Raw genomic sequence first — 19,569 nt, 5'->3', positions numbered from 1 at the left:
TACTTTTCACCCCAATACAGATCTTCTGTTCTTACTAGAATGATGAAGTAAGAACTGGTAAAAAGTAATTTAAAGGAAAAGAAGCCAAATAATCTTTCACAAGGTTGCTAACATGTTATTTATTTATTAGATTTATTTGCCACCTATGTAACCTTGACTTGACTCTTATCCAGCACAGAAGATAGGGAGACCAAATATCTTTTACATTTTGTTGATTACAACAGGAGTAATGTTTCAGTGTCAATTCAAATGCAGCATAAGTTGGGTGTTTGGAACAGTAATATATTGAATTTGAAAATGGCTATTAGTTATAGCTTTCCCTCCACATTCTTGCTCACCCAAGTAAATTATTATAATTGCATTCTTGGTTGCAACTCTATAGTAAGTTACTTCAAGTTCCATTAAACTCAATGGAGTTCACATTTGAGAAAATAGATAAGGACCAGAATATCAATTAACTACTGCCCTTAAAAAAGAAACTTTATATTCAAGTGTTACTTTGTTCAGTAGTTATTATGTAACATTAAATTTACATTTACTGAACTCTTCTAAAATCATATATGACAATCTTGTATTAGCAAACTACTAATTTGATATCCAAGAATCCAGATCATCGCATAAGTTACATTAATGTTATAATCTTCTCACATAAGATATGCAATTTGCTGTGTAATGTAGAATCTGTCCAAGTTCTCAGCAAAGCAGTTGCCACGGCAGTGCTTTCATTTGGGCAAAACTTGTTGCCAATCAGGCTGTTCCTGAGTTCAACACACACATCCAGTGGCAGCCAGTTCTGAGGGACATCTATTTGGCAAGTTTCAATGTTACCATTCTTTATATCCATACATACCCAAATTTCAACATTGGATTCCTTGTGCCCTATGTTAAAGGATGTACTGATTTTGAACTTTGGTGTTTTTCCATATAGCCAATTCCAGGTTTTTAGTTCTATGGCTTTCTTGTTAATTCCAGGGAATTCTGTTTCATTGGCTGGATTTATGACATGGATATGGTTTTCAATGTGATGATGTGAAGCATATTCGCCAGCAATGGCTTCCATAAGCATTTCACAAGTTAATGTGGGATCTTCTTCATAGAGATTTCTCACTAATGCAGGCACACTTGGTGTGGCATTACTTTGGATTCCACTGTTAGGAGTCTTTAACACAGATGTTAGAACCAATTTATCAGTACTGCACAACAAAGTGCAGTGGTGATAAGCAGCAGTTCTTCCTAATTTTGCAGCAGTTCCTGAAATTTTAAAGATTTTGTTTAACAAGAGATCATATCTCTCAGTAGCCTGAACATCTAGCTGGGGTCGCAGGGATTTCAAAGCTTTAACAACCAGTTTTAAATTTTCAATTCTTTCATATTTTTTTCTGTCGGTGAAGAAAGTCAGATTAATGTTGCCTTTGTCATGGTAAACTGCACCTCCTCCACTTCTTCTTCGAGCAAGCTTTATACCCTTCTGCCTCATGACTCCAAGGTTACATTCCTGCCAGGGATTCTGATGCCGACCAATCACTACAGCAGAAGAATTTCTCCAAAGGAGAAGAACATGTCTCTTCTCTAAATCCATGTTATCATGGATCCAATCCTCTAATGCTAAATTCTGGTAAACATCCTGAGACACAGATTGTAGGATAAGCCCTCTTTCCTTTGTACTTTTGAAGCCAGCAGCTGGAACTTTAAGGATACAATATAATGGGAAACATTTCTTCCATGAGAACTGGATTATCATGTTTTAAGGAAATAAAATAATCAAGCATCAAAAGCAATGGAAGTTTTGGCACTATTCAGAATCTTTCAAACCATCGGTTCAATGTGGTGAGCTTTTTTCTTTTCAGAAGCACTGAAAGCAGTTTTAGATTATTTTAATATAATATTGATCCTTTTATGGTAGGTAGCTGCAACCTTTAAATCAGTGAATTTGTAAAATACTTGTTCAATCAATTGCCGATAACCTATTGAAAAAAAATTATTTATTGAAGTTATATCTGACACTTCTCAACAGTACATACACAAATATCTTCCCACATCCTCGGTAGGGTTGAAATATTAAAACATCTACAATAGGATGAACAACAAAAATAAACTAAATCATAGCACAAATGACTAATATCTGGTATAACAATAAAAAAATAGTAAATGACACAATAGGTAAGCATCATTGAAACATTCTAAAAAGCTCAGGTTTTATTTTATTTTATTTATAATATTTTGATGGCCGTGCATCTGAAAGGCTCAACAACAAAGACAAATCTGATGCCTCATTTATCCTCCAATAAACCTTAAGAACTTTCTGAAACTCACCTAGGCGGCTAGTCTGATTTACACAGGAAGATCATTCCCCAACAATGACATTACCGCTAAAAAGCAGTGCCTTCCAGCTTCAGTTCTCACCTTTCAAAAGTGTGAGAACCCAAGAAGTTTCTCTTTAGCATATCGGACTCATACAGGCTGGAAAAGGCAGTCCTAATATTGTCACGTTAATATATTTACGCAATATATACTGCTTTGGGGATGATATAGCAAACTAAGCTCATTTCCTGACAGTTACGATTCATCATTCAAATCGAGATAACTATGCCTGCCAAACAAAGGTACTAACAAGGTGTAGGATATTCTGCAGGTACAATAGGTCATAATACGTTGAGATACGCTGCAACCTAATGAATTCTTAAGGGAACGCCGAATAGAAAATGTTGCTTCCCTAATCCGCTCCATTTTTTTAAAGTCCCATAATCCACAGTGTATGAAAAGACTGAGCAAAGATAATGGGGCACTAGTACAAATACGTCTGACGGACAGTTACGGGTGGGTGGGTGGGGAGGCTTCTTCAAACAAGCCGAAAGGCAGGAATAAGTTGATCGCAACAGTATTCAGCGGAAAACTCTTGGCGAACAATCTTACACAGACATCTAAAAGCGCCTTTTCCCCATATACAGGATTGCTACGACAGAGCGCAGTTTAGGCACCAGAGAAAGCGGGGCTGCAGACCTATGAAGCTATAAAGGATATACTTGCATGCTGCAAGGTTCGCCAGACACCCCCATTGTTTTTCAGAGAACAGAAGGGCAAACGAAATATTTACCAGCTTCTCTAGACGGGTCTTTAATCTATTGCAATTGCTGGAACTTTTTGCCCTCGTTGGAACCGCGCGCGAGATTCAGAGTCAAAGACGCCTGGCTTCAACTCAGAAAAGGAGACGCGCATTTTTACGTAGAGACAAAGTTATAGAGAGCCGCTCATCCCATTGTTTGGAGAGAGCCGCTCATCCCATTGTTTGGACTCGAACCATCCCGTTTGCTTAAGACTCTCTCCCCATTTGATCGGCGGAATGGAGAATGAACCCTGAAAAGGGATTGCTGTTCTGCGGAGAGAGAAGAGTAACTGATTTAGAGCTAGCAAAACAGATTTTTAAAGATCAAATCTTGAAGAGGGTACGATTATCCCTATACTTTGCATACCGAAAAGGGGGGGGTGTATATTGACGGGCTACGTAGTACTTTACAAAAATCTATAGCAGATTTCTGTCATTTCTATCGGTAATCCGCTGTTTCAGGATATTGAAAGGAACTCGAAAGTCGATGAGTAGTGTTACTCTTCCTTGTAATTTTCTCAGATAGTGTGCTTTAAGAAGCACTTCCGTGCTTGGAGTTACTCTTATCAAAGCCCTTCCGCCTGGGGATAAAATTAGAAAGTGCGTTGGTTTCCTCTTTCTCCCTCTCATGTATTATGCTCAGGTGGTTTGAACTGGGGTTGTAATTGCAGAAACTTGCTTTCTCTTTTTAAATTGATTGCAACACAAATTGGGGGAAAATGTATACGTTTAAAAGTAAATTCTCATTTTAGTTTTATAAAACGATACCGTTTGTTAGGAAATGAGTATTACCTACCTTGTTGGGTTGGCAATCTATAAACCATCAATATAGCTTTAAGACTGCTGTATTGCATCATACTGTGTCCTGATTGGTTAGCTCTGCAGCCAATCTCCTTAAGAGGGAGCTAGAAACATGGTTTGTTTTTCTTTGCTGTTCTTGCTCTCTGATATCTCTGTATGCTACTGTTTGCAAATCCAGAAGAATTGTTTATTGTGAATGACTAGGACTGGTAAGAAGACTTTGTTATTGGATTATCCCTAGACTGTAGTTTTGCTATCTCCTGCTTTATATGTGTATGACCTGGACTGTTTATTGGACTGTGCCTTACTATTTCCTGAAAGTAAACACAACTCAGTGTATCTGTGTGTTGACTGTGTTTATTTGTATTTACTCTCAATCGCTTTCATGTACACACCCTTCAACCTATTACACCCGTAACCTATTCAAGGGTTACTCTGCAAATTCCTTAAGATTGGTTATGGGCCCAGGATACTGAGAGTTAGTGTGAATACACAGCACCATATTCAAACAGCTGTTTTTGTGGTTTATTGTCCAAGTGAAGATGGCACAAGAACAGTCAACCAGCATATCTCTGATAACCCGGTTGGATGGAACAAACTACGTTTCCTGGTCTATGAAGTGCAGTCTACTTCTGCATAAGGAGGGACTATGGGCTGTAGTTCATGATCCATCGGATGTAACTGCTTGGGATCCAGCAGATGATGAAGATGCAAAGATGCAAAGCCAAATTTAACCGGGATAATGAAAGGGCTCTTTGTATAATCAGACTGACACTGAGTGACCAGCAGCTAGTCCATATTCGTAGTGAGGAGTCTGCTGCCAAGTGTTGGGACACTCTGAAGAGGATTTATGTTCGTGATAGTGTGGGTGCACACATTTACCTTACACGTAAACTGTTTAGAGCTTGTCTTCGGAAGAATGGAGATATGTTAGCTCATTTGGAGTTTATGAAAAGAACTTTACAAGAGCTACATGAAAAGGAGCTGATTTTTTCAGAGCTGAATCAGGTTTATATCATTCTTTCTTCTTTGGATGAAAGTTATGATGATTATGTATCTTCACTGACCAGAGATGAACTGACATTGACTGGCATAACCGGAAGATTGTTAGAAGAGTCTAGAAGAAGGCGAGATAAAGACCAACTGAGAAAGAGACAATCACAGGGAGAAAAACTGTCTTCAACTGCCTATATCCGTGATGGCAAACCTATGGCACGCGTGCCACATTAGTGGGCATGCCAGCTTAGCTCTGGGGCGCATGTGCATGCCGGCCAGCTGATTTTCGGGCCTTCTAGGCCCATCAGAAGTAGGGAAACAGGCTGTTTCCTGCCTCTGGAGGGCCTGGGGGGCGGGGTGGAGAAGGCCCGTTTTTCTTTCTTACCTGGTTCCAGATCCTTTCTGTGTATCTGGGAAGGGCAAAAACAGCCTTTCCCACTCCCTTGGAGGCCCTACGGAGGCTGAAAGGGCCCATTTCCCGACTCCCGGTGGGACAGGAAGTGACGTTTTTTCCCAGCCTCCAGAGACTCCTAGAGCGGCTCCTAGAGACGTTCTGGAGGCTGGGGACAGCAAAAAATGTCACTTCCTGTCCCACCGAGAGTTGGGAAATGGGCCCTTTCAGCCTCCGTAGGGCCTCCAAGGGAGTGGGAAAGGCTGTTTTCGCCGTTCCCAGATACACAGAGAGGATCTGGAACCAGGTAAGAAAGAAAAACGGGCCTACCAGGCCATCATGTGCCAGGAGCGAGGGGGTTGCCCACGCATGCGCGTGGGCATGTGTGCGCGCGACCCTCCCCCACCCACCCCTCTCCTGGCACGCGATGGCAAAAAGGTTACTCATCACTGGCCTATACTGTTAGAAAGTGTTTCTCTTGTGGGGCTAAAGGTCATATAGCTAGATTCTGTAAAAGGCAAGAAACTGAATACTGATAGTCAACAGAGAGCTAAAAAGGATGTTAGTTTAGCTATATCCAGCTCAACTACAACTGTTCCTTAACACCGTTCATAAGTAAATACAACCATGTGTAGCAGGATTTACTCAGTTAAATATGTAGATATGCCCCACTCCCCCTTTAATCGATTCTTGGAGACTGCCTAGACAAGCCCTTGCAGTTTTCTTGGCAAGGTTTTTTTCCCCAGAAATGGTTTCCCATTGCCTCTTTCCTAGGGCTGAAAATATCCAGCCTAAGGTTTGTGCCTAAGGTGGACTAGATTTCAGTCTCCCAGTTTCTAGCTTGATGATTTAACTGCTACACTAAATTAGCTCTCTCTAATATATGCTTTTACTGTATGGCTAAATGTATTTTGAATATAAGCTCCATTCTCCATACTCCTGGTAAAACTGCTTAGAGTTACAGTCCCATTGGCATCAACAGGATTTGGAAATGCACAATAACAGTTGGAAGGGCTCTTGGAGGTCTTCTAGTTCAATCTCTTGCTTAAGCAGGAAACCCTCTGCCATTTCAGGCAGATGCTTATCCAATCTCTTCTTAAGACCTCCAGTGTTGGAGCATTTTCTATTCTTTTATTTTTACATTAAAAATGTTTAATATAAACTTTAAAATTATATATCTTGGTACTTTGATTGTAGTAGGATATAAATGTAATAAATACAAAGGGAGTCAAAACTATTTGAGAAAGTCCACTTTGTTAGCAGATATGAAATGACACCACTTTGTTAATGGAAAGTAAAGGAAATAGAAGAATTCATTAGCAAAGCTATATGGAAAGTAAAACTCGGATTAATGCAAAATATTGAGACAAAGGTATGGTAATAATCAAAATGCTTAGTTTTATTGGACAAAGAAATAATTTCAATAAAATAACAATAAAATAAAACTTGTATACTGCTCAATTCCCAACAAATCTGGGCAACTCATGACAATCAAAGAAATTGCAGTGAATCAATAAAAAATAGAAGTCTGATAAGTCAGATGGATGGAATGTTGAAAAAATAAATTAATTCAAACAAATAAGTAATTTAAATTTTAGAAAAGATAGAATAAAAAGGATATTTCTATGACAACAAAGATCAGAAAGGCAAAACCAATGATTTTGAGTATCTAAGAGGAGTGGAGTATTGTGAATGAATAAAAATGGACAACATTGTTATTAATTCTGAGATATTAAAAGTATCATATAGTCATCAGAAGTTTGAAACAAGTTGATGACATCTGTGTTGGGTTGGAGGGCTGAATAAATACCCACTAAATTTGATCATCAGCACTTAAAAATAGTAACCTTTAGACTGATTTATAATAAACTTGGAGTTTGGGAAGGAATCCATGTATGAAAAGGAGAATAAGTCAAGAAGCTTGGGAAACTCTGAACAATATGATTATAAAAGCCCAATATGACTAAAAAAGAAAAATAAGAAATCCAATAAGAAAACAGCACGACAGCACAAAGAACTTTCTAATAAACTGAAAGACAAAAAGGATAAGTACAAAAATGGAAAGAGGGACACATAACTAAAGCAGAATACCAGCATATACAAATTAAAATAGGCCAAAAAAATGGTAAGAGAACACCTGTCCACTCTAGATAAATTCAAATCACCAGGACCAGATGGATTACATTCTAGAGTTCTGAAGGAGTTGGCAGACATGATCTCGAAGCCATTGAACCATATCTTTCAAAGATCCTGGACCACCAGGGAACTACCAGAAGACTGGAAAAGAGCTGATGTGATTCCCATCTTTTTTTAAAAAAAGGGGGGGGGAACAGATTCAGGAAACTACATACCAATCAGCTTGAGACCAATATTTGGGAAGATCCTGGAAAAGATACAGATCTGCGAACAGCTAGAAGCAAGCAAACCAGAAGCCAATATGAGTTTGTCAAAACAGATTATGCCAAACAAATCTTATTTCATTCTTTGAAAAAGTGACTAAATTAGTGGACCAATGAAATGCTGTGGGCTTTAGTGGGTTTCAGTAAGGCATTTGACAAAGTAGTAAGGGTTTCAGTAAGGCATTTGACAACAACCTATTTCTTGGTAAGTTAGAAAAATATGAAAAATTCAGATGGATTCATAACTGCCTGACAAACCACACTCAATATGTCCTTAATGGAATTACAACTACATGGAGGGAAGTAAGAAGCAGGTATTCCAAGGTTCTGTCTTAGGCCCAGTACTCTTCAATATCTTCATAAATGATTTAGATGGGGGAATAGAACAGGCATTCATCAAATTTGCAGACACCAAGGTGGCAGGAATAGCCAGTACCCCAGAAGATATGGGATAGAAGGATCTTGCAGTTTTGAACACTGGGACCTATCTCACAAAATGAAATTCAATGGAGAAAGAAGTTTTTATACTTTGGCAAGAAAAAACAAATATACAGATACAGAATAGGTGAAACCTGGCCCAATAATAGTAATTGTGAGAGGGATCTTGGGGTCTTCCTGGTCAATTACTTAAATATGAGCCGGCAGTTTACTGCTGCTGCCAAAACAATCCTTGGTCACCACAATATAAAAAAGATGTTGAGACTGTAGAATGAGTGCAGAAAAGAGCAACAATTATGATTGGGGGGGGGCTAAAATATATGAAGAACAGTTTCAGGAATTGGGTATATGATAGCGGTGTTCCAATATTTGAGGAGTCAACTTATATTGGAGATCTTCTAGTCCAATTGCCTGCTCAAGCAGGAGACCCTACCATTTCAGACAAATGGCTGTCCAGTCTCTTCTTAAAAACCTCCTCTGATGGAGCACCCACAGCTTCTGACAGCAAGCCAAAGCACCAGAAACCAAGACAATGGATGGAAACTAAGGATGTAACCAAACTACAATTAAGAAGTAATTTCCTGACAGTGAGAACAATTAACCAGTGGAATGGCTTGCTCTCAGAATCTCCATCAGTGGAGGTTTTTAAGAAGAGATTGGACAGCCATGTCTGAGATGGTAGGATCTCTTGCTTGAGCAGGTGATTGGACTAGAATTGGACTAGAAGACCTCCAAGATTCCTTCCAATGCTATTATTCTGTAAGTGCATGGATTAAGGAATCTTCAATTAATCTTCATTTCAACGTAATAATGGGCATAAGATAGGTATATCTAAGAAATAGAATATGAAAAATCCCTCAAGATCTGATCTAAGTTCTGCAATTCCTATTAACTTCTTCCCCTTCAGCACCAAGGAGGAGAGGAGACAACAAGTAAGAAAATTATATTGTTAAATTACTGCTATTGGTGAGAAATTTTACAAAATAATGGGCACATCTAGAATCATACAGTATATTCAATCAAGTATTTCTAGTGTTTGTGACATATTATCACAAACGATATGCCCAAGCAACATCATGAATAAATCCTGTCCCATATGGAAGAAGGCATTACTGTAGTTCCAATTATTCATAAATAGTAAATATAAAGATTTTATTTTAACAAAGATATTTATTTAACAAACTCATTAAATATAACATGAATATTGAATTGCTACATTGGAATTAGCTCTTAAACTTTATTTTGCTTTTTTTCTAATTTACAATTAGATTATTATAAAGTTCATGTTTTGGCAGAACCATTTTAAAAAAAATCAATAAACATCAGTTACTGCCAAGCAATTACTTTTTTAACTATGGTCTGAGAACTCATAACATTGTTACAATCTTCTGAATTAATGCTTTCATTATTTTGCATCCCATCTAATAGGTTTCTCCCTGTAATTTGGAAAGAGTCAGTTATAGGCACAAGCTTGACTGTGTGTTGAAATAAATGTTCATTTGAAGTTCCAGTACTTGCATCATTCTTTATTATAGATACCGGAATGTTAGTTTTACTGGAACACTTGCCCATTATGTAATTACAGTGAAGCAGCTAAAACTAATCCAAATTATCCTGAAATTCAATGAGGATGTTCTTCAGTAAGGCTGTTATATAAATCCTATATAGGAAAAAATGTATATATCAGAATAATTAAAGGAATGCCAAAATATTTCATTCCAATTAATATTTTGGCAATAAAAAAAAATAAAAATTACTCTTTTCTTTTAAAATAAAACTACATTAATTCTGCTCTACCCAGCATAATTTATTTTCTGAGAACATTTATGCATTATGGTATATAAACTCTCTTCTTTCCAACAGATCTCACTACACCAATACTTCTTTCTCCAACTTGTTTACTGAGATTAGTGAACTAGAAAATGTTCCTCTCCTAACAAGCCAAATTATGGTTTACCAATATCAGAATAAGTCTTGGGTTTGTATACTTGTCTTCCCTGGCACAACCACAAAGAAACTGGAAGATTCTGCTTCAGAATAACTATAAATTAATATATTATCAACAAACTAAAATGTCTAATTTCACCTTTGGTTATCTATACTTGGAGAACATGAAAAAGCATAAGTTTGCACACATTACAAATTTACTGGTGCCTTTTATGTTTAAACATATGTACAGGTATAAATCATCTCAGAAACCGTGGCTTGATTACGGATAAAAGTAGACATTTGATGATCTATATTACATAAACAGAAGTTGCTAAATGTTGATCAATGCACATAGCAAGCTATTCAAGAGATTCCACTCTCTGAATTTAACCATGTAAAACAATGTATAATTTCATATAATTACAAAGTTATCATATAAAATGTTTAATAATCTTTTAACATAAATTTAATGTATAACTTATTTAATATAGAATACAAATTAAAAGAGTCTGGGTATTTTTATCAAGGCACATTGGTAACCATCAAAAGGCATTATTTGAATTTGAATTTCCTATGACACTAAAAGATGAAATATATAATAGGGAAAGATGCAAAAGTTACAAGTAGAAAGTTAGTGTCTAATGAACGACCCACACAAACATAAACAGAATATCGCAGTTTGTGGCAATGAAATTGCAATTAAAACATGATTGGAAGCCGTGTTACGATTGCCAAATGGATATTATTTTGAATTTGCATATCTGTGGGGAGGAAACAATCCCAGATTGTTACGTAGATGGCATCTAATCACTTTTCTCTTTTCACCTATAAGTATTCTTAAAAAGTAGTGCTCATTACAAACCTGTGATAAGCATCCTGGAACTGCTAGCAAATGCTGCCTCTCCTTCATTTCCATTTTATTTTTGAAGGGATTGATGCCAGTAACACAGTCCCCAATGAGCTTAAGTTTCTTCTGGGTAGATTTCTATTGCCTGGTGATTTGCCAAGCAATCTCCTGGTTACACATTCCCTCTGTTAAAACATACTTTTAAGTAAGCCTAACTCCCTCCCATTCATTCCTTCAACCAACTATGGAGAGTCCTCTAATTCAAAGAAGCACTCCATATTTTTTAGCAAATGGAAGTAAATGTCTTATATGGAACATTCCCAAATGTTGCCATGTCGGTTACAATTGCTCAATGATTAACAAGTCATTCCTTTCTCTAGAATGGGTACTTCCATTTCAACACCCATTGGTTTTTAGGCAGGCGTGTTCACATTTTTATCCCTTACCTTTTTTGTGTGTAACTTCTGCAAATTGTCTTTGGGCCACTCTCCTCCTTTCTCATATCAACCTACCTCACATTGTTGTTGTGGGGAAAATAGGAGTATTGGTTCGGTTCGCCTGCCTTCTAATGACATTCTAGTCATTCCCATTAGTCATTCTTAGTTTTCTATTTGCCAAGTACTCCGTATATTTTCAAATGACCATCACTGTCCTTAATAACTTCAGCATAATAATAATAATAATAATCATGTTAAAAATAAATTAATAAATCCTAGGTTCTTGGGAAGAACTCGATGCCCATGAAGGCCAACCCTAGCTAAAGAACTGGCACCTGCGCTGTACATTGTTATGTATATGATAATAATCACAATCACAATAACTGATCTCTGCCGCCAGGACCTTCCACCCATCCAAGGCTGTTAACAGTTGACCAAGGAATGCGCATCCGACTGGGCGCTCAATGGAATTTTGGGGATCTCCCGCTCGGACCGCCCGCCCGCGCGCCCCCCCCGACGTCGCGAGGTGTTTAAAGCACGAGCGGCGGTTGAAGCGGCGGAAGCGCGCCGCGCGTGCGCCCATGAAAGGGCGGGGTGAGGTCAAAAGCGGAGCATTACTTGGGCGGCTGAGTGTAACAGGTATCGGAAGCGCAAGGGGCGGGGCGGGGGGTTACCAGGAGACGCCGAGGAGCCGAGAGGAGACATTATTGTGGCAAACCGGTAGGGGGCAGCGCGTCAGGGAAAGCAGGCGGCGTCCCTAGGAGAAGCCCCGTCGGGGCCGGGGCACTTAGTGCCTGCCTGCTTTACCTGCCTGCCTGCCTGTCTGGTGGGGGGTGGGGTGGGGGGAGGAGGAACTCCCAGCTGGCTGCACCTGCCAAACAGTTACGGGGCGGGTGGGCGCGGAGAATCGGTCTGGTTGCTCATTGGCCTGTCTGGCTTGAGAGGGAAAAGGAGGCGAGGTAGCGGGTAAAACCGAGAAGCGAGTTGAGGACCCCGGGAAGGAGAGAAGGAATGAGAAAAGGCAGGCAGTACGCTCTCTGGCGCTCACAATTTAGCTGCCGTCATGACCTCTAGGAAATGCCCTGGGCGCAGGAAGAAAAAACCAGAATTTCTCGCAAAGGTACAGAGAGTCGGTACTAGGTATAAGGATAAGGAAGGCAGCCTTCTGGCAGAGGTATTTAGCAACTTTGGGGTTAATTGCACAGGGTGAGAGGGAGTCGAGAGAAAAACTCTTCTGAAATAGGGGTTTCAGGTAATTGTATGAAGGTTGAGGGGAGAGGTCCTCATCATTCCCAGTTTCTGTTAACCTTCCAAGAGGAAAGTTACAAATAAACAAATTTATTGTCTTTAGAAGTTTATGTATGTGTAAGCTAGTCCTCAGAAGAAAATGTATAGATGCAAACACATGGTGGGAATGTTACATAACTTAGTTATATTTTTAAGAAAAAAAATGAAAGGCTGGAAATTCATGTTGCAAACAGAACAATTCTCATTTGGCCATGTTGCCTGAATTCTTCATTGTTCTTTTGTTTTTTTAAAAAAAGCTATCAACAATCCATTGTTACAGTTCAGGAATAGATTTCTCCTGTTGTGGTATGATCATTCTTTTTCCTGCTTCCATGTTTGATAAGTCCATGATAGATTCCAATTCCTAGTGATATAGCCAAGAACACATGCACTTTTAAAACTGCAATTAATTTGGAAAGGATAAATCTTTTTTTAAAAAAGTCTTTGGCATATGTGGAAAATATCTCAGCTTTTTGATACATACAGTCACTCATTTCACTATGGTGATTCTGAGCAGCTGACAACACAAGCAACAACAAAAAGTAGAATACATGACCAGTCCACTTGGGCCACTGTTAGATTCATCATTTAAAAGTATGTTAATATTTCTTTTGAGAGTCCTCATAAGCAGTTAAACCACATTTCCTTGTGTAGTTCATTCCTATTATTGTTAAAAAAAAACACTTCCTAGGAAGATAAGTTTTCCCATGTATCCAGTTCACCTGTCCCCAATCCATTGAAGCCACTGTCACTGTGGTACTTCCATATCTTGGTTTCATTTGACATTTTAGAATGTAGGGGAGCTGTGAGGCAGAATTGTTAGCCCATGGAACTGGATAACCAAAATATCATGTGTCTTAGTCTTTAGCAGTTGACTGGATTGTTCTGCTGTTTGATAATTTAATTCCATGGAAATTAATTTTAAATAAGCACAAAGGTTTGGGTTGCATTTGAAATACTGTCACACTGTTTGTTTGTTTTTTATTAAAACCCAAAGTCAGTGGGCTCCCAAAACTAACACAAGCACCCTTGGCCTTTAGGCAACACAAACACAAGCACACATTGGGTAGTACTCACAGTTCCTTCTTACACACTTCCCCAGGTCTACTAGTACTCTTACTACTAGTATAGCCTTTTAGTATACCCTACTACAATTTGTGAGTCCTTCTGCTAAAGAATAGTATTTTTGTCTATTAGCCCTATAGGCTGCTATCAGTTGCTTTGTTTCCACAAAGTAACAGAAACCACCTCCCGACTCACTCCCAGAACAACTTCAATGCACCAACTACTACACCACCACAACAACACCCATCTGCTTTTCTCCTTATTGATGGGAAGCTGGACTGGCTAGGGACAGGTCTTAAAGGGGCAGGGCACCATGAGCTCAGCTGCTAGCTAATTTTCAGGCAGCCTGCCCTCTCACAAATATCCTGATATTTCTTTTTAAATGTAAAATTTGCTATTATTGATAATGAATAGTTTATACTTTATTTTTTTATACTAGACTAATATATTAGTCTTGAATTTTTAATTCACATTTAATAGTTCCATTATTTGACTGCTTTTAAAGAAGTATCACAGAATATTTGTTCTCTTATACAATATTAAGTGCATGTATTGGAATAAATACCAGTCAAACAAATTTTTCATATACCATATTTGCATTCATGCTAAACCCATTCTGAATAACTTTGGGTACTCACTGTTTTTCTAATTTCACTTGGCTCCTCTGATCAGTGGAAGTGACTAATTTTCTGAACCCATCAAAACCTAATTTATAGCCAACTGCTCATTATGGGTATGACTATTGGCACCTATTTATCCATTGGTGAAGTATCAGATGGGTATATATCAACAAACTGTCCAAGACGTAGTTTGATTGATCTCAGCCCTATGGCTATTATCCAAGTCATTTTTCTGTTAATTGACTAGCTGACACTTCTTGAAAAGTATGATGATTTATTCTTTAGTAGTGCATAATTACTATCTTTGTTTCCATGCTCTTAATTAATTATTATTTGTATACCTATTATAACTTTAAATTTGTTGAGAAATTCTCCATCTTTATTTAAATTTTTCTATTTTATTTCAGTAAAATGTTATGCCCATTCCTGCAATGGCTGGTCTTGCTTACAGTTACTCATGCTCTAGTTACTTCCAGACTACTGCAAAGCACTCTACATGGGGCTGCACTTGAAAGCATCCTGAAGCTTCAGCTGTTACAGAATGCAGCAGTGTGGGCCATTATGTGCACTCCTAAAACAGCACATGTTATAGCTATGTTCTTAGAGCTGTATTGGTTGCCAGTGTACTTATTTATTAAATTTATATTCTTCCCATCTCACTGAAAAATGGGCAGCATATATATTAAATAAATAAACATACTTTGTTTTTTAGTCCAATTCAAGGAGCTGGTTTTAACCTTTAAATCACTTCATGGCATGTGACCAGACTATCTGACCAGACCACACTTCTTTCCATTTACATCAGCTGCCCCATTAGATCTGGCAGAAAACACATACTTATGGGTACCATCAGCTTCAGACTTATATTTGGTGGGTCCCAGAAGATATACCTTCTCTGCTCACCTTATGGAATGTTCTTCTCTCCAAAATTAATTTTTTCTTATTACCATATTTTGTAATTTGCCTCATTGACGTAATGCTTTCTGAAAACTAGTAGCATTTTGTCTGGCTTAAACCAGTAACATTTTCTCAAGATTCCACATATGTTCCCAAACCTAAAGATTTCTCATGATCTATGTCAAGTCTTCCACAGTATTGTTCCTTCCAGATATTCTGAACTAGGTTCATACAATTCTATAATTCACCACTACCTTAGACAAAACTAAGTTGAAAAAAACTAATCACTGTTACTGAATTATTACCGGTAATAAAAATGTTGACAGAGTTCCCCATTTGAATCCTTCCTTCAGTATGGTACAGAATAAGTGGTACCTAAGCATGATTTTTCCAAAAATTTCTGAATCCATTTAATATAGTCTCTATTGAACCCATAAATTTAAAATGAAGTTAATTTTAATTGTTTTATAGAGAATCACAACAAGAGAAGAGCTTGCATTAAGAGGTCCATTTATTGAAAGTGACAGAACTTCAAAATCTGAAGACAGCTTTAAAAGCAAAGACAAAATAATCCAGGAACTGCTCTTAGAGGTGTTGTCCTATATTTCTATTATTTTGTAACAACCATATATGGAATAAACTTCCACTGATATAATTTAATTAGATTGCTGTAATGTGAGAAAATGGTTATGTATTCTCCATAGAGATGAAGGGACAAGATCATGGCCTAGGATCAGTGATGACATTTTGTCATTATGACTTAGTACCTCTTATACTAATGGTCTCTTACTGTGTGTCTCCAGAAGAGTAAGCTCACTTACTTATGGATACTATAGAGAGAAGCTAACCGCCTAGATGTATCAAGACTGTTTAGTTCTTGTCAGTCTGAATTCAGACCTCATGGCAAAACAAGGTTAATGGTTTATTTAGAAAAAGATAAAGATTGTGCTTGTCACTAAGAAAGTAAGTGTCAAACTTGATGTAGGTTGTTGATTACATGATTGCCTATATGCAAATAGATAATAGCTACAACAGGAATTTATATTATTATTATTATTAGATGATATATCATTTATTGTGTTTTGAGTGTTCTTAAACCTAATAGTATTAGTAGCAGAGAATTAACTCTCCTAATGTGTTCTCCTCACTAGAAGGCCATAGATAATTTTCAGATATCCTGAAGTTACTAGACAGCTTAGTATGTCATCTGAGTAGTAGCCTATGTTTCTCCCTTTTAGTTTTAGTTCTGGAAAGAAGACACCAAATTTGGTGTATATTTAGTAGGACAGAATTTAAAAACTATATTCTCATTTAGACTCCACATTTATAACTAGAGTTACCATGCATCTTATACCGTAACTGAACTTGCTGATAATAAAACACAGCTTTGAAGTCCTTGGAGAAAAATCAGTGTAAATCAAATAGTTTTCTGGGAGAAAATGTGGTAGAATTTAAATATTTCCTGCTCATTATTCAGGATAAATTTCCATGTTCCTTTACTTTGTGCTAATTAACTTAGATGACCCTGCTTTTTATCATAGAGATCAAATATAGCTTAAACCTACACTCATCATCATCCTAGTGTTTTTCCCACAGGTGCAGGATCCACTAGCTTGAACTTTCAGTATCTCTCCAAAGTAGGTTTTCTAAACAGTTTAGTGTATAATATTGGTGAGAATTTATTACTTAGAGAAATTATTCAAATTTTAGCAGTAAACCTAGTTTTGCTACTTTTAGTCTGTCTTTGCTGCTTCATAAATGACAGATGATCCACATTATCCCAAAATAAAAACTGCCTACTGCTGAGACCTCTGAGGTGTCCAATAGAGGTTCAGAATGAGTCAAGAGCCATAGAAAAAAATCAATGATATTGGGCCTTAATCTAGAGGATTAAAACCATTCTATCACTAGACATGTAAATTATATTCATATTATAAATAATATCATCTATCCTTTTCAGAACAAAGTGGGGAGCAAGCTATGGATATGAGATAGTTTAGTCTAAATTTTGAAAATGGGCTGTTTTCCTATTCAACCTATCTCATCCCACTTCCCACTTCCTGCATTGAGAGCTTGCTTAGTAAATTTTACAGAAAACAAAATTAGAGAATGGAATTTAGTCTACTCTAGGCTATTTCACAAGTAGGCTTCTACAAGTAGAAAATGGCCTGAGTTGGTTTTCTAGCCTATGTATACAGCATGAACTGAACTCTTCTTACTTTATCATCTTCCAGGCTTTGGTTTAAGTAAGTACTTTGTTCTTCCCCCATCTTCTGATGCAAAAAGTGGTGGGTTGCAAAATTGTAGTGTAATTCCCTCAGTGTAGCTTTAATTGAGAATGTACATGCAGGAAAAAAAATAATATGTTGATGGCCAGGCAGCATTCTCTTATATCAGCAACTTGGTTGTTTGCCAAATAGTGAGATATTTTTTCTTCTTTGTATTTGGAGGGGCTAGAGAGAGTTTTGTTTCACCAAGAGGTTAAGTTAGTAGCCGAATTGTATTTTGTATCCTCTGTGGTTGATTGGCTAGAGGGAACATGGATTTATTCATGGTTTTCCTTGCCTGTTTTCAATGTTTTGTATTTAGAAGCAATCAAAATAATCCCATCGTTAATGGCTGACTCAAAATGTTTTATAGATATTAGTAAGTGGAAATAATGGCATGCAAAGCCTTACTTCATCCAATATATTAATAAATTTGTTTCTGTGATAAAAGAATTATAAAAATGTGTTTGTCTCACCAGATTGAACATCTAAAAACAAAAAATCTTGATTTGGAGAAGCATGTTAGGAAAATACTTAATAGTAAAGAGAAAGTAACAACCCAAGTGGACAGTTTGACCAGTGAGAATGAATATCTTTGTAAAGAACTTGCTCATGTAGATAAGATAGCTGAACAACTGGAAAAAGAAAAGGAGTTTGTACTTGATAGTGCTGGCCAGGAACTTTCAGAAGCCAAGGTACTTGATTTATTACATGAAATGTTTTATATATGCAATGCAGTTATAGTACATGTTGCATTGTTAGTTTTAACTAATGGAGAAACTGGGAAAAAATGCAGTAAACACATTTCAGGTAATCTTCAATTTATATCCATTCATTCAGTGACCATTCAGTGACCATTCATGTCAGTGCTGAAAAAATCATGCTATAATTGGTTTTCAAGGTTCTAGCTGTAGAAGTGCTCCTGTGTTCCCATGATCACGAGCCAGGCATTCAGCTGCCCAGTTCACAATTACAATGTCGCAACAAGCCACATCACAGGATCCCCATTTGCAGACTTCCCTGCCAGCTTTCCACAAGCAAAATCAATGGAAAGCCAGCAGGGAAGGTTGCAAATCACTCCATTAAGTTGTTCCTGCTACATTTTCTCCTGAGGAGCTCTATATAGAATACAAGATCCCAGAAATTTTTTACTCCATATCACTGCCTGGCCACTGCCCTGCCTGCATTCCCTGGCACTTATCTGTGCCCCTCACCAGCTCATTGCCATCACCACATTTGCCTATACTCCTTGCTGGCCCTCCCACAACCTCTGCTGACCTACCCTGAACCTCCTCCCCAACCTGCTTGTAGACCCCACCAATCCACTCCCATTCAGCATTGCATGTCTGTGGTATCTCCTACTCCCACCATACTCTTACCTGATTCTCACCTCTTCCTGGGTTACAACAGCAACTAGGATTGCCATTGCTAAGTGATATGATTGCATGATGTATATTATTACCACATCATTTAGAGATATCAATTCTGGTCCTAAGTGCTCTCATAAACAGAGAGTATCTGTATTGTTCTAATTACATTGTAAGATTATTGTATCCATGATTTAAGATATGCATGCATAGATTTACATGGAGTGATTGCTTTTCAATGAAAGATATGTAAATATGTGATTTCTGCAGGATGAAAGAAGTGAGCCCATTTTCACCATAGCCCATATTGCTATTTCAGTTTATCTTTTGGAATAATTGAAATAGATTATTATCTTGTCATGTAAATGCTTAATTTTTTTTTCTTTATAGTCTCAGATTAAATGCCAACAAAATACTATTAAAAAATTGGAACATACGGTCAGCGTTCTTAAATCTGTAAGTTTTTCATATTTTTCCTTTGCTAATATATATTATTTCCTTTGCTAATATATATATATCCATTTTAAAATGGATACTTATTTTACTTGACATTTAATTATTTCACTAAAAAAAGTTTAGTATACTGTACACTTATGAATATAATAGACTCATAAGCACAATCTCCACAATAACTAATTAAAGAGAATTGTTGTTGTTGTTAGTTGCAAAGTTGTGTCCGACCCATCGCAACCCCATGGACAACGTTCCTCCAGAACTTCTTGTCC

General features: G+C 37.5%; 2 protein-coding genes across 7 annotated transcripts in view; one reads left to right on the top strand and one right to left on the bottom strand.

The window, feature by feature from the left end:
• Positions 1-94: 94 nt before the first annotated feature.
• On the bottom strand, positions 95-11,969 carry LIPT1 (lipoyltransferase 1). 3 transcript variants are annotated; one of them, XM_087895347.1, is made up of 4 exons: positions 11,351-11,969; positions 4,787-5,021; positions 3,095-3,373; positions 95-1,964 (listed from the first exon to the last, which is right to left on the bottom strand). In XM_087895347.1, the coding sequence occupies exon 4, from the start codon at positions 1,739-1,741 to the stop codon at positions 623-625; it is 1,119 nt and encodes a 372-aa protein (XP_087751473.1). In that variant the 5' UTR covers positions 1,742-1,964; positions 3,095-3,373; positions 4,787-5,021; positions 11,351-11,969; the 3' UTR covers positions 95-622. The 3 variants fall into 3 exon arrangements, 2 of the variants coding, with proteins under 2 accessions (XP_087751473.1, XP_034287191.1); XM_034431300.3 differs by lacking the exons at positions 4,787-5,021; positions 11,351-11,969 and having other exon boundaries at positions 3,095-3,386; XR_015734533.1 differs by lacking the exons at positions 95-1,964; positions 3,095-3,373; positions 4,787-5,021 and adding an exon at positions 10,979-11,049 and having other exon boundaries at positions 11,351-11,393.
• Positions 11,970-12,041: 72 nt separating this feature from the next.
• TSGA10 (testis specific 10) overlaps positions 12,042-19,569 on the top strand; it is a 47,980-nt gene continuing 40,452 nt past the window's right edge. For 2 of the 4 annotated variants that reach the window (XM_034431310.3, XM_034431308.3), the window contains exons 1-4: positions 12,113-12,515; positions 15,682-15,801; positions 17,957-18,172; positions 19,235-19,300. In XM_034431310.3, coding sequence (XP_034287201.2) covers positions 12,405-12,515; positions 15,682-15,801; positions 17,957-18,172; positions 19,235-19,300 — 513 coding nt within the window. In that variant the 5' untranslated portion in view covers positions 12,113-12,404. Of the gene's footprint in view, positions 12,516-15,681; positions 15,802-17,956; positions 18,173-19,234; positions 19,301-19,569 lie in introns of all 4 variants that reach the window. The other 2 variants (XM_034431309.3, XM_087895346.1) reach the window with 2 other exon arrangements.

This window comes from Pantherophis guttatus, chromosome 5 (assembly GCF_059756535.1).
Source record: "Pantherophis guttatus breed Tessera chromosome 5, ASM5975653v1, whole genome shotgun sequence".
Lineage (NCBI taxonomy): Eukaryota > Metazoa > Chordata > Lepidosauria > Squamata > Colubridae > Pantherophis > Pantherophis guttatus.
The sequence above is the reverse complement of the archived record's forward strand: the minus strand, read 5'-3'. Positions and strand labels throughout refer to the sequence as shown.